Source organism: Scyliorhinus torazame, chromosome 6 (assembly GCF_047496885.1).
Source record: "Scyliorhinus torazame isolate Kashiwa2021f chromosome 6, sScyTor2.1, whole genome shotgun sequence".
Taxonomy (NCBI): Eukaryota; Metazoa; Chordata; class Chondrichthyes; order Carcharhiniformes; family Scyliorhinidae; genus Scyliorhinus; species Scyliorhinus torazame.
In genome coordinates this window covers 324,690,981-324,712,670 of record NC_092712.1, presented here as the reverse complement: position 1 = coordinate 324,712,670, position 21,690 = coordinate 324,690,981, and the positions used below count along the sequence as shown (strand labels likewise).

Genomic DNA, 21,690 nt, shown 5'->3' with positions numbered 1-21,690 from the left:
TCGTGTTGTGCAGGATCTTCCTCGTTCTTCTCGCCACCTTACATCCGCGATGGCAGCAGCGACCAGGGAGATGGCGAGAAAGCTGACTGTTGTCTGAAATCCATGTCTCTGTGTGGGGGAGGTGGAAGAGACAGAAACGGTCAGCAAGGTCATCCTTCCATTGACCATTCGAAACCCCCAAATGACACGGTCATCCTGGGTTTGACTGCTCACGTCCCCCACCCCTGCCCCCCCCGCCCCGGTCCCTTCCACATCGTGTACCTGACACTGCAGCCCTGACCCCATCAGTGACTTGCACTCGGTCTGTGATGGGAGGCCTCTATTCTCATCACCCGTCCCTGCCAGCTGAGATACCAGTGACTGCCACAACAGGCCCTGGCTCTCCCAGTGGGTGGCTCCATTGATGAGCCCGGTAACTTCTCACCAGAATGGTGGTAGCTGATTGTGTGGTGGAGACGTTCATACTGTGCTGGATCGTGGCTCTACGTTAGGATGTTGGTGTTTGGGCAGATCCTACAGATGAGCGTAACGGAGGGATGTGTGCTTTTGCAAGGAGCTTGGCTACAGCGTGATGTGGAGCCTGGGTGTAACACTGAGGTTGTGACAGGGAGATGGTCAGGATTTCCGTGTGTGTTCGGGACCCATACACTCATACCGCGTGATACCAATGGGGCACAATTGGCGTTTGGGCTTGGATCGCTTGCCTGATCCTTATGAGTGAGTTGGCTGAAATTCTCACTTGTGAGGCTGTTACTCTGAGAGGGTCTGTGTGCCAAGGAAGGTTCCGCTGGCCATTGGTGTCCTTTCTGTGGGGTTCGCTGTGTTCATTCCTGCTTCCTCTGCTGTGGAACTGGGAATCTGCAGATAATAATGAGGAGTCCCAACACCTGGTGCTCCAAAGATCGAGGCCCGTCTTCCTGATTATTCCGCAGATACATGAAGGTTTCCAAATGGGCAGGTAGATCAATCTCTCCATCATCAGGAGACCTCGGAGCATTCCCAGGATATTGGCGACAGTCAACGGTCAGGAACCTGGAAATGAAACCCAAGGGACGAGTTTCTAATCCTTTGCAACAGCAATGGGAGGTTCAGCTACAGCACCCCCATCCCGAGGGAGGGCACACCCACCCCGAGGGGGGGGACACCCATCCCGAGTGAGACACCCCCATCCCGAGGGGAGGGCACCCATCCCGAGGGGGGGGGCACCCATCCCGAGGGGGGGGCACCCATCCCGACGGAGGCACCCCCATCCCGAGGGGGGGCACACACATCCCGAGGGGGGGCACAACCATCCCGAGGGGGGAAACACCCCCATCCCGAGGGGGGGGAACCCATCCTGAGGGGGGGACCCCCATCCCGAGGGGGGAAACACCACCATCCCGAGGGGGGAGACACCCCCACCCTGAGGGGGGGGCACCCATCCCGAGGGGGGAAACACCCCCATCCCGAGGGGGGCACACCCATCCTGAGGGGGGAAACACCCCCATCCCGAGGGGGGGGCATCCATCCCGAGTGGGGGACCCCCATACCGAGGGAGGAAACACCCCCATCCCGAGGGGGGAGACACCCCCATCCCGAGGGGCGGGCACCCACATCCTGAGGGGGGGGGACACCCATCCCAAGGGGGGAAACACCCCCATCCCGAGGGGGGAGACACCCCCATCCTAAGGGGCGGGCACCCACATCCTGAGGGGGGGGGCACCCATCCCATGGGGGGAAACACCCCCATCCCGAGAGGGGAAACACCCCCATCCCGAGGGGGGAAATACCCCTATCCTGAGGGGGGACCCCCATCCCGAGGAGGGGGGGCACATCCATCCCGAGGGGGGGGCACCCATCCCGAGGGAGACCTCCCCGAGCTTCCCGACGGGTCCCTAGTCGCCCCCTGCAGGGCTGGGAATATGGGGCCTTTTGACGGGAGTTTTTATGGTGTGAAGGGGCCACAGCTTTACAACAGCGCGGGGACATTGTCCCAAAAATGTAGAATCCAGCCCCGCTCTTCCAGCCTTTTAATCACATTCAAATTAATGCAAAGGAGCTGATGCCATGTTCCCGTCGGTACGCGGCGGGAAGCACGCTATGGCCGGCAGGGCAGGGCCGAAGGCTGCTGCCCGCTGCCAACGCCATTTCTGGCCCGACACAAGATTCTCCGCCCAATCGGGATTCCCAATCTTAGCGGCGGGAAGCTGAGAATTCCAGTATGTTTGAAAGAAAAAGGCCAATATTAACTATGTTGAATCGAGACATTTAAAAAGCTGCAAAATATTACATGGCAGGGAAAAGCTGTCCTTGCAAAGTGCTGAGTGCAGAATGGGAGCTGCTCTCGCAGACGTCGCGGAGCTTTCCAAAAAGATATAAAAATAAAGAAATGAAAAATGAAAATTGCTTATTGTCACAAGTAGGCTTCAAATGAAGTTACTGTGAAAAGCCCCTAGTCGCCACATTCCAGCGCCTGTTCGGGGAGGCTGCTACGGGAATTGAACCGTGCTGCTGGCCTGCCTTGGTCTGCTTTCAAAGCCAGCTATTTAGCCCAGTGTGCTAAACCAGCCGCTTTATTCCAGCTGATCAATACATTTGTGTCTTTTGGAATGACAGAAATTTTCCATTTGGGACTAAATGGGTGTGTTTTGTTTACACAGAAGATTCTGCCTAATCACTGTTCACCACTGCCGATAATGTGAAGCGGATGCATAGATTTTGACCTTTGCTATAAACTCTGTTCCTTAGTTACCAACTCCATCGCTCTCCCTAGCTGAACCAGACGGTTCACACCCTTTATATCATATTTTACCCAAGATGAGCTTCCGAATATCTAGCTGCACCATCACAAACACCACTTCGTTACACGTCCATAACAGCACTCGACTTGCCTCTGTCTCAGCGCATATGCTGCTCAAAGCTCCACTCCTGCCTTTGTTAACTCAAGACTTGTCTATTCCAATGCACTGCGAGCAAGTCGCCCACATTTGCATCTCTGTAAGATTGAGAACATCTAAAACTGTTTTAAACATCTAAATCCATACCCTAACTCACACCAATCCCGTCTGTCCAGGAGCTCCATTCTCAATGACCTGCATTGCTAGCTTGTCAAACAATGGATGCCGTTCACGCTGGCCGGACCTTATGGTCCAGTCGATGGCGCACCCCCTGCAGCGGGTTTCCCGGTGGGGAGGGGTAGGTGCAGGGCCAGAAGATCCCACCTCCGGCCAATAGGGGGCACCCTGCGCCGCTGTAGAACATGCCACAGAGTGGGAGGGGAATCTCACTCATAGAAAAGACTTTGATTTCAAATTCCTCCAGGTCCTTGCCCCTTCCTGTCTCTGTAATCTCCTCCAACCCAAACCTTCCAAGATATCTGTGCTCCTCGCATTCTGACATCTTCAACATCACCAATGTGAATTTTTCCTCTGTTGGAGGCAATGCCTTCAGCTTCCTCGGTCCCACGTTTTGGAATTCCCTCCATAAACCTTTCCAACTCTCTGCTCTATATCCTCATTTGAAATCCTCCTTAAAACTTTGACAAGCTTTAGGAAATCTGCCCCAATACACCTTGTTTGGTTCAGAACCAAAATATGCTTTATGACTATCCTGTGAAGTACCTTGAGATATTTGGCTGCATTAATGGTGCGATATAAATACAGGTGGTTGTTACTGTCCAATCTAAGGCCTGCAGACTAGTAGAATAACGGCATATATAAGCATTTCAATTTATTATTTCAATGGCTTTGCATTAATTCTTAGAATATTCATGTTGCCTTGACTGATGAGTTCATGTATTTCAGGGAAATAGCCCAGATTTAGGCGTTAATTCGTTTTAAATTGAAAGCCTGTTTGGAGGCGATAGGATCAAAGGTTTCGCAATAGCCATTGGATCAGTCCCGTATCTGGTACCATGTCGCTGAGGTAACGTTTGTAGGTGTTTTACTCAGAAACAAATCTTGGTAGTTTTTGATGTTTGAACACAGGTGAGATTTTGAGAAGGTCGAAATAATTTACCTTACATTTTCACAAAAGAAAAAAGAATTTTCTTTTCTTTGCACGAGGTTAAAGGGCACGATCATTTTTCAATTGAAAGGATATTTTGCCAACCAAATAAAATGTCAGTCCGCATCCATCATTCTAATTTTGGTCTTTAATTAAAATCCAATAAAGTAGGACTGAGTGACAAAGTGATTAAGCACAGGGTCCTCCGTCCCAGCACAGGGGTTTGATCAAGGTCAGGTGGACTGAATGAAACTCATCTCTGCTTCGTGGTCATTTAACTTTAGTGAAGTATTCACCCTGTGCTTGATGCAGAGAGTGTAAACCAACAGGGTAGGAGGGCTCATGAACTAAAGAGTCTTCTTCTCAGGTTCAGTAAAAGCATATTTCTTTTCCTGCTGTGTCGAAGGAAGATTACTCAACAGCTGACCCTGCACTTACCTGTTGCTGAAGATGTGTGTTAAAAGTGCTCTCCAGAACTGACACATCTCTCACCTTTGCTGAAGCCATTGGGAAATAAAAATGAGACATAAAGGGCAAAGACTGCAGAAGTCAACACAACTTTCAAAAACTTTGCAAGAATAAAATACTGCGGGTGCTGGAAATCTGAAATAAAAAGAGAAAATGCTGGAAATATTCAGCGACCAGGATGTGTGAGTCGGAGCAAATCAGAGTTAACGTCCAGGATTTAACACACAAGTGGAGACCCACCCGCCAGTCACATAGTCAGGGGTGAGCCCGCCTTGGTCAGCCCTGCAAACCCTGACTCGACACTGTGTGGTCCAGGCAATTAGTTGCCTGAAGTCTTGGTGCCAGCCCCTCTGAGCGAGGTTGTCCCTTCCCCAGAATCTGCCAGCCAATTAGAAGGTGGATGTGATTGAACTTAAACAGATCAGTCTGCAGAATTCACCATGCTCTCCTCCTCACTGGACCTCATTACTTGATTTAAACAATTGTTCTCCTGACATTTATCAATGCCAATGATGGCCTCAGGTGTTTGCACAGCTGCCTGTTTGAAAAGCGTCTCGCCGGCCTACATCCAATCATCTTAAATTTCACAAACCAAGGCCAAAAAATATCAAGAGCAGAAATGAGGTCGCTCTCATCTTGGATCAAGCCCCTCACATCCTAGCATTCTACTGAAAGTTCCCATTGGAATTAAACAATGAAGGAGTCCTGTAAACTGTTCAATAGGTAAAGGTTGAACTTTAGTGATCAGGAAGGTCGCCGAACTGTTGCTCCATCTGTCCATTCAAATAATTCAGCTAAGACGGTCAGTTTGGTTGGTTAATATCACTCTTAACTTTCACTAAATTCACTCCTCCCACTCTATTGACTCCACATCCACCACCAACCCACCGTTTTGACCGTACAGCTCCGAACTCAGGGAGCTGAAACGTTAGGCGTGATTTAACTGATTGGAAACAAAGCGAGCACGTTTAGCCTCGTGTTTCCCGCCGTTCATAGCACCCAGAAACACACGGCTGTGAATCGCGACTCGGGTTTGATAAGGGGCCTCATGGGGAACGTGCGGGCGAAGCTTCGCATAGCCCAGTCTGTACACTGAGGGGCTTCGCTCGCTGGAACTCCCCAGTGTAGCGAGATTGCATCCCTATCCCCATGGCCCGCGAAGGGACCCCTGACCCCACCCCCAAGTCCAAATGCACTATGGTAGAGTCCCCAGCCACCCCCAAATCCCCCAACACCCACGCAAGGCACCCCCGGCCCAATCACACCCATGCAGAAAATGCCAGCTTGGCACCCTGACAATGGTCCTGCCGTCTGGTAGTGCCACCTTGGCACCTAAGCATTGCCAGGCTGGCGCCCAGGTGGCATTGCCAGAGTGCACCCTGCGCAAAGGTCATGCAGCTGGGGCCTCTGATCCCCTGGGAGACCCTAACCAGTGCCGCTCCATCTGGTCCCCGTTAGTGTAGACCAGAGCGGAACGTCGCTCGCCCGACGACTCGGGGATGAAGGAGATTGATCCCGTCCCTCGCGAATCTGCACATTAAAGTGAGACTGGCTGTCTCGCCTTAATATGCAGATTTGTTAAAAGGTGATCCGACACGAAATGAGTGGGATTCACATTGTGATGTCTTGTGAGATCGTCTTTAGATCTGGCAAGGTGGTGCGAGCCGGGTAGTCCCGGGAGCGGGGTCTCCTGGCTTTTATCGCCATGCTGCGCTGCGGTGTGCTGCTTTGCGGGTACAGCGTGGCCATTGGATTGCGACCATTAACTCTGTGTCTCTCTCTTTCCAGACCGGCTGATCCTTCCTGAATTCTCTTTTGTTATTTCAGATTCCCAGCATCCGCAGTGTTAGCCTTTATTGGATTAGGGATTCAGGAGAAACCCCTTGGCCGCAGAGAATGGCGAGAATGTGGAACTCACCAGCACAGGGAGTGATTGAAGGAACTGGAGAGATGCATTCAGATAAACAGTCGGGGGAAAGGGATAGAAGGAGGCGTTGATTGAGTTGGATGAAAATGTGGGGGGGGGGATCAACAGCACATAAACTGGGGAGGCAGAATGACTCAGTTATGTTCTGTGAATTTACAACATATTGAGTAAAAACAGAATATGTTGGATAAATTCAGCAAATCTGGCAGCATGTATGGAAACAGAGTTAACGTTTCAAGTCCATATGACTCTTCTTCAGGTAAATATTAAGCAGTAAGAATATTAAAGGGCAGCACGGTGGCAGAGTGGTTAGCACTGTGGCTTCACAGCGCCAGGGTCCCAGGTTCGATTCCCGGCTGGGTCACTGTCTGTGCGGAGTCTACATGTTCTCCCCGTGTGTGCGTGGGTTTCCTCCAGGTGCTCTGGTTTCCTCCCACAGTCCAAAGACGTGCAGGTTAGGTGGATTGGCCATGATCAATTGCCCTTCGTGTCAGTTAGGAGGGGTTAATGGTTTAAGGGGATACGGTTGAAGTGAGGGCTTAAGTGGGTCGGTGCAGACTCGATGGACCGAATGGCCTCCTTCTGCACTGTATGTTCTAAATGAATTAAGACAGATACCTTCCCTAAGTAAAGCTGAAAATATGGGATATGATAAAGGCCCAGAAGCTGCAGATGGTGTCCTGTCATACTTTACTTCCATTCGTGGAGCAAAATCGAAAAAATGTTAGATCCTGAATGTTCCTGAATAAAAATGGATGTAAATAATAATAATAATCACTTATTCTAACAAGTAAGCTTAATGAAGTTACTGTGAAAAGCCCCTAATCGCCACATTCCAGCACCTGTTCAGGGAGGCCGGTACGGGAATTGAACCCGCGCTGCTGGCATTGTTCTGCATTACAAACCAGCTGTTTAGCCCACTGTGCTAAACCAGCTCCTGTGTGATGAGAACCTGAATGGGTTAAGAATGCTGAATCTGTAAGTGAATACATCTTAAGGCTGACTCCCATGCTGATTACCCTGAAAGAACGATTGTTTAATTTAGGTGAAGACTCCTCAAGACCTTCAGCGAGTGGTCAGCTGTGTTTAATGTTAGAAGAGGGGGTAGATTAATGTCTTGTACATTTATTATAGATGTTGCTCGACAGAATTTAAGTTCCATTGAGAAGTGAAGTACGATCCAAGAATTATCTCAGGCAGTATTGCTCTTGGTTTAAACGTTCAAATTATTACCAACTTCTGGTGAATATCTTTGGAATTATATTCTCAATGCAACAAAATTATATAATCAAGACTAGGGGGCATCCTAAAGGAGCTTAACCACTCCTGATAATTGGAATGCAACCCATTCTTTACACTCAGTGCTTCAGGCTGTGTTTTATAAGCGTCATTCAGACAACAAATCTTTGAAACAATGTGGTGAATATAACTAAATTTAATTGTACTTTGGTTGGTGAGTCAAGCTCTTTTTCAACAAAGCTGCATTCGTTTTCCCCTCAGCCAGATCCTTCACTTTAATTTCAAATAAAGTAAGTTAGTTCTTAAGCTAATAAAGTATTCCCCGATGGAGAGGGGGAGCTGATTGATCAGGTCGGAAAGGGATGGAAAAGATTAAAAGTTCCAGAAACCAATTTAAAAACTTTGAAATATTGCAGAGCAGTTGGCACAGTGCTCAGCACTGCTGCCTCACAACACCTGGGACCCGGGTTCGATTACGGCCTCGGGTGACTGTGGGAGGAAACCGGAGCACCCGGAGGAAACCCACGCAGACACGGGGAGAAAGTGCAAACTCTACACAGTCACCTGAGGTCGGAATTAATACCTGGGGCGCGATTCTCCGACACCCCACCGCGTCGGAGAATCGCCGGGGGCCAGCGTGAATCCCGCCCCCGCCGTGTCGCGAATTCTCCACCACCGGAGATTCGGCGGGGGTGGGAATCGCTCCGCGCCGGTTGGCGGGAATGGATTCTCCGGTCCGCAATGGGCCGAAGTCCCGCCGCTGTCAACCCACTATTATATTCTCAACGCCGCTGTCAGCCGGCGTGGATTGAACCACTTACCGTACCGGTGGGAGCAGATGACGCGGGCGGGCTCTGGCGTCCTGGGTGGGGCGCTGGGCGATCTGGCTCCCGGGGGTGCCCCCACGGTGGCCTGGCCCACAATCTGGGCCCACTGATCCGCGGGCGGGCCTGTGCCGTGGGGGCACTCTTTTCCTTCCACCTTCGCCATGGTCTCCACTATGGTGGAGGCGGAAGAGACCCCCCTCCACTGCGCATGTGCGGGGATGCCGTGAGCGGCAGCTGACGCTCCCGCGCATGCGCCGCCCAGCAAAGTCATTTCCGCGCCGACTGGCGGGGCACCAAAGGCCTTTCCCGTCAGCTGGCGGGGCGGAAATCAGTCCGGCTTTTGACCTGACTCCTCTTTATTTCTCTTGCCAGCCGTGTCTCAGTGGGTAACATTCTTGTCGTTAAGTCAGAAGGATTTTCAATAAGTCTCCCCCGAGAAACCAGAGCGCACAAACTGGGCTGACACAGCAGTGTGGTACTGAGGGAGTGCTGCATTGTTGGAGATGCTAGTTATCATTCTCTGGCCTCCCCACGGCATGTTCCTCGGCGGTGGGAAGCAACCCGCTGTTGGCCGGCAGCTGGGTCTTCTGGCCCAGTTGCTGTGAGTGGGATTTCCCATTGAATCCACCTCACGCTGCCGGAAAACTCATGGCAGGAATGTGCCGTCGGCGGGACAGGAAGATTCTGTTGGCATCAATAGCCGCATGATCTCGTCCACTGTCTTTCAGATGAAACATTAATCCAGCCGGTCCCATTGGCCCACCAAGGTGGATATAAGTGACTCCACAACACTATTTGAAGAGCAGAGGGTGGATCATCTCCAGTGGCATGTCCAATATTAATGCCTCGATTAACATCATTAAAACAGATCACCTGATTGCTGTTTGTCGACACTTTATGTGTACAAATTGGCTGCCACGTTTTCTCCAACTATATTTCATTGGCGATGAGGCACTTTGGTCAGTTCTGGGCTTCAGACAGGTTCTGGAGAAATACAAGTCTTTCTTTCATTTTTCTATTCAACCCTAGTTCCTGAGTAACAAAATGTGAACTTTTCCATTCCGGCATATTGTTCATCATTTTGGCAAGTTGCTTCACATTAATACATTTCTCTTAAGTAATAAAGATTATTATTATTATAACCAGATCACTGAAAAAGGGAATGATGTTTAAAACAGATGGTTGTTGAACTAAGATGAGCAGAAGGACACATTTCAATGTAATCAATAATTCCGATTCAGAGGCAGCACGGTGGCACAGTGGTTAGCACTGCCGCCTCACAGCACCGAGATCCCAGGTTCGATCCCGGCTCTGGGTCACTGTCCGTGTGGAGTTTGCACATTCTCCCCGTGTCTGCGTGGGTCTCACCCCCACAACCCAAAGATGTGCAAAGATTGGCCACGCTAAATTGCCCCTTAATTGGGAAAAATGAATTGGGAACTCTAAATTTATTTAAAATTTTAAAAAATAATTCCGATTCAGTCTTATTCAACAAATACATTTATTTTGTGCTCCGAATATTATTGCTATTTTCTATCTGGCTGTACCTTTTTGTGAATGTTAAAATACTTTCCATTAATTAGATACTTCATGGAACATAATGAGGAAGCAGAGAGCTATTTCAACATAGAGGCAAACAGTGGGGTTATTAGGACAATGCAGCAGCTTGACAGAGAACTCACACCTTGGCACAACATCACTGTCATTGCGTCAGAACTTGGTAAGGGTGAGATTAAATGTTTTACTTAAGTTGTACAAAAAAATGATCAAACCTCAGGCAGACAAGTTTTTCTTGGTTTTAAATAACCTATGTCTGGCCATCTGTGTGAATTAGTTTGTTGAAAACTCTTCCATCTATGCTTCATTTCTTACTGCAAAACTTGAGATTTTCTAATGCAAATTTACTCTGTTAAAATCCTGGACTCATTTTGAAGTAACTCACCCGGCAGGAATTTGACAGGATCGGATTGGATCGACTGTCCGTTTTGTCACCCCAGCTGATTTTACTTTCCCTTGTCTTCAATATGTCTGCCCAGCCACGTCCACCCATCCCTGTGACCCAAACATTTATGACGACATTAAATTCTCCATCCATTTAATCAGTCAGAGCTTTATGTTTGATAATTCGTCGCAAAATTACTAATCAACGATGTGTACAAGCCAAGAGAAATAACATTAACCCAACAATGAGCTGGATTTCCATCTTACTAAATAACGCACATCTTAAAACCAGGAGAGCCTTTTTAAAATCATGGCCCAAATGCTTTGAGTCTCTGCTGGGAGTGAGATATCTCATCCATGCCCAGTAGCCATCAGGAAGTTGAGACCACACAGTTTGCAGCTGATTGGTGGTGGAGGAAACCCATGCTTTCCAGCGCAGATTTTCATGAATGAATCCTTTAAAGTCGCGTTGATGGCATTGTGCTAACATATGTATTAGCGTAGGGGTGGGAGAGAAGACATTAACTTATTTCTGTGATGATTTTTATGTCTCATAGACAACCCATCTCAGCTGACTCAAGTTCCGGTTGCCATTCAAGTGCTTGATGTTAATGACAACATGCCAGAGCTTTCTGAGGATTATGACACAATTCTTTGTGAGAATGCCAAACCTGGTCAGGTACATGAGTGATATTTTCATTTCCACTGACCACTGTCAATTTCTGACACTCTGACTGTACATGACCCTGGTGAGACCACATTTGGAGTATTGTGTGCAGTTCTGGTCACCTCACTACAGGAAGGATGTGGAAGCATTGGAAAGGGTGCAAAGGAGATTTACCAGGATGCTGTCTGGATTGGAGGGTAGGTCTTATGAGGAAAGGTTGAGGGAGCTAGGGCTTTTCTCTTTGAGCAGAGGAGGATGAGAGGCAACTTAATAGAGGTTTATAAGATGATGAGGGGGATAGATAGAGTGGACTTTCAGAAACCATTTCCTCGGGTGGATGTAGCTGTTACAAGGGGGCATAACTATAAGATTCAGGGTGGGCGATATAGGAGGGATGTCCGAGGTAGGTTCTTTACTCAGAGAGTGGTTAGGGTGTGGAATGGACTGCCTGCTGTGATAGTGGAGTCGGACACTTTAGGAACTTTCAAGCAGTTATTGGATAGGCACATGGAGCACACCAGAATGACAGGGAGTGGGATAGCTTGATCTTGGTTTCGGACAATGCTCGGCACAACATTGAGGGCCGAAGGGCCTGTTCTGTGCTGTGCGGTTCTATGTTCTATATGGAAGGAGATGTCAGGATAGATATGATTTACACCTTTTGGTTCTTTTGGATTCAGAGTAAAAGGAAGAAATATGTGATAAGGTTTCAATGTTGTTAAAATCCATAGTGTAACAAATTTGGCATAAATCCATGAATAGAAATTGGTGTATTGTATCAACACTTATATTAAACAAAATTGAAAATATCATTGAGGTTCATGTGATTGTCTGATTGTCTCCAGGTTATTCAGACAGTACGGGCTGTTGATAAGGATGACTTCGCCAATGGACCAAGATTTTACTTTTCCTTTGTGGAGGGTTTTCCACCAAACCCAAATTTTACACTTCGGGATAATGAAGGTAATGATGTACCTGTGAATATTACCAACCACATCTGATACTGCAGAAATGGGCGTTCTGGCGAACTGCTTTGGCACACATTCAATCGTATCGCTTTTCACATTTAACATGGAAACCCCATTGGTTTGGGCTGCCGCTGTTTATATTATATCACAAACCACGGGTTAGAATTTTACAAAGGGACCTGATTCTCCACGCCCTCCACCAATCCGACAGAATCACAGGCGGACAATCGCGCGATTACGGGTGCGTCACTTTCCAGCGTTATGAAGAACGGGTTGAACTGAATTGGTAAATACTGTCAACATTGAATAGTATTCATGAGATAATTCTGAACTGAGATTTTCCACACGGGAGATTGGGGTCCCCCAAAATGTTGATAAAAAGCACCCCACTTCGACTTCAATGATTAGGAGTTTTACTGACAAGATTCCTATACAACTATAGCGCATGCTGATTCCTTCCAGCCCATCAACAACTGTTCTCATGTCTAGAAGAGGATCTTGAAGTAACCAAACACATTCAAAATTATTGGATCACATTTGGAAATGTCAGAGAAGTCTCTCTATTCTGGCTCTCTTCCAGAACAGGGGCGAGATTCTCCAACACCCCGCCGGGTCGGAGAATTGCCGGGTGCTGGCGTGAATCCCGCCCCCGCCGGTTGCCGAATTCTCGGGCACCGGATAGTCAGCGGGGGCGGGAATTGCGCCAGGCCGGTTGGCGGGCCACCCCCACGATTCTCCGGCCCGGATGGGCCGAAGTCCCGCCGGCGTGGATTAAACAACCTCTCTTACCGGCGGGACAAGGCAGCGCGGGCGGGCTCCGGGGTCCTGGGGGGGGGTCCCCACGGTGGCCTGGCCCATGATCGGGGCCCACCAATCCGTGGGCGGGCCTGTGCCGTGGGGGCACTCTTTTCCTTCCGCCATCGCCACGGTCTCCACCATGGCGGAGGCGCAAGAGACCCCCTCTACTGCGCATGCGCGGGGATGCCGTGAGCGGCCCGGCAAAGTCATTTCCGCACCAGCTGGCGGGGCACCAAAGGCCTTTCCCGCCAGCTGGCGGGGCGGAAATCAGTCTGGCGTGGGCCTAGCCCCTCAAGGTTAGGGCTCAGCCGCTCAAGGTGCGGAAGATTCCACACCTTTGGGGCGGCGCCATGCCGGACTGATTCGCGCCGTTTTTGGCGCCGGTCGGCGGACATCGTGCCGAGTGCGGAGAATTTCGCCCCAGGTGTTAATAAGAAATAACTGAGGTAATTAAGGTTCAGTGCAGTAAGGGAAAATGGACAATGGTGCATTGCACTATTGCACTGTTGAACTTCGCCTCCATTCACTTTAAAACAACAGGGCTGGGCAGAGGTAGATAATAATCTTCATAATAATAATCTTTATTGTCACAAGTAGGCTTACATTAACAGATGGAACCTGAGCTGTGGATTCACTATCACCTCTTTTATGTTTGGGCAGCACAGTGGTTAGCACTGTGGCTTCACTGGCCAGGGTCCCAGGTTCGATTCCCCGCTGGGTCACTGTCTGTGCAGAGTCTGCACGTACTCCCAGTGTCTGCGTGGGTTTCCTCCGGGTGCTCCGGTTTCCTCCCACAGCCCAAAGACGTGCAGGTTAGGTGGATTGGCCATGATAAATTGCCCTTAGTGACCAAAAAAGGTTAGGAGGGGTTATTGGGTTACGGGGATAGGGTGGAAGTGAGGGCTTAAGTGGGTGGGTGCAGACTCTATGGGCCGAATGGCCTCCCGCTCTGTATGTTCTATGCTATCCCACAAAGTCTCTCCCTCGAAGTCCCAGACGCAAGAAAAATAATTTTTGGCCCCCGATTTCCTCATTTTAAACTGGTAATCATCTCGATAAAAATTTATGATGGAAAGAGGAATTTGATATTAATTTTGCACACAATCATTTCTGGGTTATGGGCCGATTTAAAGAAAATGAAATAGATTCCCGCGTCGGGCATGTTTGGTGGGGTGTTTCCCGGAGCTGGCAGCAGCGAGAACAACCCGCTATTTAATGGGACTCTGCTTCATTTCTTGGGCCCGGAGAGAAACGCCCCGCTGAGGTCACACTTAGTCCCATTTCCGGCACCAACCAGCTGCATACAAAACGGTGCCCCAATCGCTGAACTCACCACCACTACCTCTGGACCACCTCAACACCCCACTTTACCAATGAGGGAATCCTCGCACCACCCACACTTCACCTGATAAGGGCAGGGCACCCCCGGGCCCGAACATTGGCAGTGGACAATTGCCACCCAGACACCACTAGCCTGGTACCCCGGCAGTGGCAGGGTGGCACCCAGCTGACACAGTCCAGTTGCCAGGTGGCACAGCCATGCTGCTAGGCTGGCCGTGCCACAGTAGCCAGGTAGTATCACAGGTGCCAAAGTACCACCCTGCCCAGAGTCTGACCATTTGGGACCCTCAATCACCAGGGCGAGACCCCCCTCCCCCCCTCACCCCCCCCCCATCCCCCCCCGCCCCCCCTGCCCCGCTCCCCCCCTGTCCCCCCCTCCCCCCAGTAGATCGCAGCTCTGGCCAATAATTGCAAGGATTAAAGATTCATAAGTACCGAAGCAAGTGCAAAGCACAAAGCCTTCCTTTATTCACACCTTATTCCCTATTTAGGGGCTGGTTTAGCACAGTGGGCTAAACAGCTGACTTGTACTGCAGAACAATGCCATTCAATTCTCATACCGGCCACCCGAACGGGCGCCAGAATGTGGCAACTAGGGGCTTTTCACAGTAACTTCACTGAAGCCTACTTGTGACAATAAGTGATTATTATTATTATTATCATTCACTTCATTCTTCACCTCTTTAATATTCCCCTATTCAAGCGACCATCTCATTCTCTTCTGGAAGAATGTATGCCTTCCCTTTAACAGCTTCTCTGACAGAGAATTCCATGTTGCAACTATCCTCTGTGTCAACTTGTTCACCTTGTCTTTAATTGGCTCTGTACTTTGTGTAAGAGGAGATAGGTAACAGTGAGCCCCCCGTGCAGCTGATGTGGTGTTTGCAATGGTTGCTAGGTTACTCCTTGGCGCAGTGACTGGCATCTTAGAAGCACGGCTCAAACTGAAAGTTTAATTTCAATATGTGGGTCAAAGAGCTGAAAATTAGCTCTGTTATTTTGAATAAGTGCACAAGCCAATCTTGAATTGAAAAATACATGAATATAGGTATGAATTTAGAAATCAAGAAATGCACATATTTTAAAGTTTAAAAAATAAATCCTAAATGCACTTTAAGTGCACTGATTAATTTGAAAATGAGCATATTTTTAAGTAATTCCCTATTGCTGAAACAATGCGTTTATTGCTGCAGAGACAAATTCATGAATGAATGAACCAATTAACTCAATGTGACCATGGATTTACTGTTGATGATAAAGCTGGTTCAAAGATATAATTCTCTGAAAACATTCTTTTTGAAAGTCACCCAACTTGATTGCTTTATTTTCACACAGTTGGTTAGGTTCAAATCACCTGGCATATTCCCACAGTATCATTCTCATTGGTGTCATTATCACAGGTCCAATCAGCTGTGAGGATCCATGACAGAGTTACAGACAAAAATGTCTTGAAAGTTGTCTTTAGTCATTAGCATATACATGCTTAATTTCCATCATTTCAACGGAGGTGTAACATATGTTTTAAACATATTAGCCCCTGCTCTGTAATATGGCACAATGACATTTCATGTGAATACATTCCACATCTGTATGCTAATGTTTGAAGAGATTAAATGCAAGACATCAATATTTTGTATCACGTTCTCCCGCATCTTCACAGAGCTGTTACTTCACAGGAGCAGGAACCAAATGAAAAACAGTTTCAAAGGGAGGAAAGAAAATAAGTGAAAATCAGATGATGATTCTTTGGTCCAAATTGTGTTAAATTGCGATGATGAGAAGCACTATTCAGAGGATGCTGGAAATCTGAAGTAAAAATTGGAAATGCTGGATTGGGCAGCGTCTGTGAAGAGAGAAGCAGAGCTGATGGGTGGAATTTAATGCTCCCCTCCTAGAGGTGGGGCAGAACATAAGGGGGTTGGAAAGTGCAGAGTGGCGACCCCACTGCCTGTCTGACTAGCCCCAATTAAGTCTGGGTTGACAGGTGTCAAGCTTGGCCACTCATCCTGTAGCCACCTGTATTCAACTTGAACCGGGCAGGGACCACACCGTGTACTCCCATCAGGGAATGTTTGGAGGGTATTCCTGTGGCCTTGTGGCATCTTTCTTTTCTTCTCAGGCATCCAGTGCCCAATAGAAGGTCCCTCTTGCCCTTTACAATGATTCCCCTCTCCTCCCTCGCTGGATGGGACTTCCCTGACAATTCCATCCTATCTACCTGAGTTCCCAGACTCCAGTGACTATTTAATCCCCAGGCCTCCAGCAGCACTGGCCAGTGACCACCATTTCCAGTGATGTTCCTAGTACTGGAGAGCTGTCAGCCTCCATCAGCTCAAGACACTGCCTTGGAAAATTTCCACCTCTAGATCTGGGAACCGCAATGGCAGCCAACATATGGCCTTATTGGGAATTGATTCTAACGGGGCTCCTGGAACTGACCACAGCAACATTGTCACTGACTCTCCAGCTGTTGCTTGGACCCACTGTCGTGACTATTAAATTCTGCCCATGTTTCAAGTCAACGAACTTTCATCAGAACTGGAAAAAGTCAGAGATATAACAGATGCACTGCAGTAACTCACCAACAACACGTTCCAAACCTGCAACTTCTGCTACTTTGAAGGACAAGGGCAGCAGCATGGAAACAGCATCATCTACAAGTTTCCCTCCAAGTCACTCACCACCCTGACTTGGACATATATCGCTGTTCCTTCACTGTCGCTGGGTCAAATTCTTGGAAATCCCTAGCAGCACCATGGGTGTACCTACACCAGATGGACTGCGGCGGTTCACGAAGACAGCTCACCACCACCTTCTCGAGGGGCAATTATAAATGGACAATAAATGCTGGCCTAGCCAGCGATACCCACGTCCCTGAAACAAATTTTAAAATGGTTTTGGGCAAGTGAAAAGGCAGGCTGAGGAGAAGATGGAACAAAAGGAAAAGATTTTAGGAGTGATTCATTGACAAACAGGATGATCGTGCAAAGCCAGGGGAGAAGATATTGGGACAAGTAAAGAGCCAAACTATGAATCTCCCCACTTTCTGTAAATTTATTCTATTCTATTAATAGATTTTCTGAAAATCTATTACGACTCTAACTTTTTCCAGTTATAATGAAGGGACATTCACCCAAAACAATTCTGTTCCTCTTCCATCATTTAAAACAATTAATTAATGGGATTAATCACTAAAAGTTGTGCCAAAAAAATATCAAGGCCATAAAAAAGGTAAGCCAAGCATTAGGTTTAATGTTCAGAGGAATAGAGTTGGAAAGTTGGGGAGTGATGCTAAAGCTGTAGGGACCCGGATGAAGCCAAACTTTGAATAAAAGATATAGAGACACTGGAGAGGGTACAGAAGGATGTTAGCAAAAATATGTTGAGTTTACATATCAGGAAAGTATTGACAAGTTGAGTCCCCTTTCTCTTGAAAAGAGAAGGCTGAGTGATGGCCGTATCGAGAATTTTTAAATTCTGAAAGGCTTTGATGGAGTGGATGCAGAAAGTGTGTTTCCTCGTGTGGGAAAGAGCAGAACAGAGGCCATCAATATAAGATAGTCACCCAGAAACCCAACCGGAAGTTCAGAAGAAATCTCTGTCGCAACATTGTTGAGAATGTGTAACTCACTTGCACAGGAAGTGGTTGATGTGAGTATTACATTTATTTAAGTGCAAACCAGTCAAACAGATGAGGGAGAAGAGAATAGACGATTATGTTGTTCGAATTTCGCCGTGTATCCTCTGTAATCCTCCGCAGCTGCTGCCTGACCTGCAGAGTATTTCCAACATTTTCTGTTTTTGTCAAACATGTGATGATATTTCTTTCCAGAGAAAGACTAAAAACACCTGGGCTAATAATTATGTTGTATGTGTGAATGATAATAAAACCATTTATCTACTTTTTTATTTTCCATTTCTAAAACTTGCTTAATTTATAAGTTTGTTTGTGTTCAGTCAGAAATGAGTGAGAGAGAAATGGAGGACAGTTTTCCCATGGACATGGGTCTGTCTGATCTCGACCTTCATATGTGACTTTCCAAATGGAAAAGAGGTTTTGGGTGGGGGGCGGGGGGTTCTGGTGTTTTGGGTGGGGGGGGGGGGTTCTGGTGTTTTGGGTGGGGCGGGTGTTTTGGGTGGGGGGGTTCTGGTGTTTTGGGTGGGGGGGGTTTGGGTGGGGGGGTTCTGGTGTTTTGGGTGGGGGGGGTTTGGGTGGTGGGGGTTTGGGTGGGGTGTTTCTGGTGTTTTGGGTGGGGGGTTCTGGTGTTTTGGGTGGAGGGGGTTCTGGTGTTTTGGGTGGGGGGGGTTTGGGTGGGGGGGGGTTCTGGTGTTTTGGGTGGGGGGTTTATAGTGTTCTGGGTGGAGGGGTTATGGTGTTTTTGGTCGGGGTTTCTGGTGTTTTGGGTGGGGGCTGTTTTGGGCGGGGGGGGTTCTGGTGTATTGGGTGGGGGGTGTTCTGGGTGGGGTTGGTTATGGTGTTCTGGGTGGGGGGGTTCTGGTGTTCTGGGTGGGGGATTCTGGTGTTCTGGGTGGGGGGTGTTTTGGGTGGGGGGGTTCTGGTGTTTTGGGTGGGGGGGGTTCTGGTGTTTTGGGTGGGGGGGTTCTGGTGTTTTGGGTGGGGGGTATTTTGGGTGGGGGGGTTCTGGTGTTTTGGGTTGAGGGGTGTTTTGGGTGGGGGGTTCTGGTGTTTTGGGTTGGGGGTGTTCTTGTGTTTTGGATGGGGGACTTCTGGTGTTTTGGGTGGGGGTGGTTCTGGTGTTTTGGGTGGGGGGGGTTCTGGTGTTTTGGGTGGGGGGGGGGGTTCTGGTGTTTTGGTTGGGGGGGATTCTGGTGTTTTGGTTGGGGGGGATTCTGGTGTTTTGGGTGGGGGATGTTTTGGGTGGGGGTGGTTCTGGTGTTTTGGGTGGGGGGGGTTCTGGTGTTTTGGGTGGATGCTGTTTTGGGCGGGGGGGTTCTGGTGTATTGGGTGGGGGGTGTTTTGGGTGGGGGGGTTATGGTGTTCTGGGTGGGGGTGGTTATGGTGTTCTGGGTGGGGGGGTTCTGGTGTTCTGGGTGGGGGGGTACTGGTGTTCTGGGTGGGGGGTGTTTTGGGTGGGGGGGTTCTGGTGTTTTGGGTGGGGGGGTTCTGGTGTTTTGGGTGGGGGAGTTCTGGTGTTTTGGGTGGGGGGTATTTTGGGCGGGGGGGTTCTGGTGTTTTGGGTGGGGGGTGTTCTGGGTGGGGGGCTATGGTGTTCTGGGTGGGGGGGGTTCTGGTGTTTTGGGTTGGGGGGTGTTTTGGGTGGGGGGGGGTTCTGGTGTTTTGGGTTGGGGGTGTTCTGGTGTTTTGGATGGGGGACTTCCGGTGTTTTGGGTGGGGGTGGTTCTGGTGTTTTGGGTGGGGGGGGGTTCTGGTGTTTTGGGTGGGGGGGGGTTCTGGTGTTTTGGTTGGGGGGGTTCTGGTGTTTTGGTTGGGGGATTCTGGTGTTTTGGGTGGGGGATGTTTTGGGTGGGGGTGGTTCTGGTGTTTTGGGTGGGGGGGGTCCTGGTGTTTTGGTTGGGGGGGGATTCTGGTGTTTTGGGTGGGGGATGTTTTGGGTGGGGGTGGTTCTAGTGTTTTGGGTGGGGGGGTCTGGTGTTTTTGTTGGGGGGTTCTGGTGCTTTGGGTGGGGGGTTCTGGTGTTTTGGTTGGGGGGGTTCTGGTGTTTTGGGTGGTGGGGGGTTCTGGTGTTTTGGGTGAGGGTGGTTCTGGTGTTTTGGGTGGGGGGGTTCTGGTGTTTTGGGTGGGGGGGTTCTGGTGTTTTGGTTGGGGGGGTTCTGCTGTTTTGGGTGGGGGATGTTTTGGGTGGTCGGGGGTTCTGGTGTTTTGGGTGGGGGGGTTCTGATGTTTTGGTTGGGGGGGGTTCTGGTGTTTTGGGTGGGGGTTTCTGGTGTTTTGGTTGGGGGGGGGATTCTGGTGTTTTGGGTGGGGGATGTTTTGGGTGGGGGTGGTTCTAGTGTTTTGGGTGGGGGGGTCTTGTGTTTTTGTTGGGGGGTTCTGGTGCTTTGGGTGGGGGGTTCTGGTGTTTTGGTTGGGGGGGTTCTGGTGTTTTGGGTGGTGGGGGGTTCTGGTGTTTTGGGTGGGGGTGGTTCTGGTGTTTTGGGTGGGGGGGTTCTGGTGTTTTGGGTGGGGGGGTTCTGGTGTTTTGGTTGTGGGGGTTCTGGTGTTTTGGGTGGGGGGGTTCTGGTGTTTTGGGTGGGGGGGGTTCTGGTGTTTTGGGTGGGGGGGGGTTTGGGTGGGGGGGGTTCTGGTGTTTTGGGTGGGGGGGGTTTTGGGTGGGGTGGGTTTGGGTGGGGTGTTTCTGGTGTTTTGGGTGGGGGGCTCTGGTGTTTTGGGTGGGGGATGTTTTGGGTGGGGGTGGTTCTGGTGTTTTGGGTAGTGGTGGTTCTGGTGTTTTGGTTGGGGGGGTTCTGGTGTTTTGGTTGGGGGATGTTTTGGGTGGTGGGGGGTTCTGGTGTTTTGGGTGGGGGTGTTCTGGTGTTTTGGGTGGGGGGTTCTGGTGTTTTGGGTGGGGGGGTTCTGGTGTTTTGGTTGGGGGGGGGTTCTGGTGTTTTGGGTGGGGGATGTTTTGGGTGGTGGGGGGTTCTGGTGTTTTGGGTGGGGGGGGTTCTGGTGTTTTGGGTGGGGGGGTTCTGGTGTTTTGGTTGTGGGGGGGTACTGGTGTTTTGGGTGGGGGTTGGGATATAATTGGCAGTTTAACTCAATCCGAGGAACAGGAAAGCCGCTGCTCAGATTTCAGATTAACCGAGGGGGGAGTGATGTCTCCCTCTGACCATTCAAAGCAGAAATTCAAACTGAATCGATATGGGGGTGGGGGGATTTTCAGCCCATGTTAGTTGTCAGTGAGAACGACGTATCGGCAGAAAACACCACAAGAATCAGAAATCGCAATTCCCGCCGGCGGGTTTGTCTTTTCTGATTTTCCACACCGCCTACCAATGATATAACAAAGGTATGAACCTCATTTAAATACTTTCTAATGTACTTCCTGAGCCCCTCGCCACGCCCCCCTCACTGAATATCCATCCAGCAGCTTCACAACAGGTTCAGTCGAGCAGATCCTCCAGGGGTTGAATGTGAGTATAGCACCCGGGAGAGAGGAACATGGCCAAGCACTGACCTAGGACCCCACCCCCACCCCCTCACACAATGGCAGCGCCATGTTGGCCGTGCCAATCTGTGCCAGGGGCAGTGCCAGGGGTGGACCCTCTGGGAGCCCCATTGCGAGCAGGGTTCCCGTTATGTTTATTGGCCCCCATTGCTGATGCTTGTTGGTGGTGGGAGGGAGGGGCAGAGACGTCTGATGTCGATTGTGGTGAGTGGGGGGAGCTAACCCAGCTGTCCAGCTGGAGAGCGACAGCCCAGGTTCCAGTGAGAGCTGACACTGCAGAGCGACAGCCCAGGTTCCAGTGAGAGCTGACACTGCAGAGTGAGCCCAGACTCCAGGGAGAGCTGACACTGGAGAGCGACAGCCCAGACTCCAGTGAGAGCTGACACTGCAGAGCGAGCCCAGA

The 21,690-nt window shown here is 49.7% G+C and overlaps 1 protein-coding gene across 1 annotated transcript in view; it reads left to right on the top strand.

Annotated features, from left to right (window-relative positions):
* Positions 1-21,690, top strand: part of LOC140425634 (cadherin-18-like) — a 479,986-nt gene that overhangs the window by 438,887 nt on the left and 19,409 nt on the right. The window contains exons 7-9 of the mRNA XM_072510145.1: positions 10,029-10,165; positions 10,944-11,065; positions 11,899-12,016. Of these exons, the coding sequence (XP_072366246.1) occupies positions 10,029-10,165; positions 10,944-11,065; positions 11,899-12,016 (377 nt within the window). The remainder of the gene's footprint in view (positions 1-10,028; positions 10,166-10,943; positions 11,066-11,898; positions 12,017-21,690) is intronic.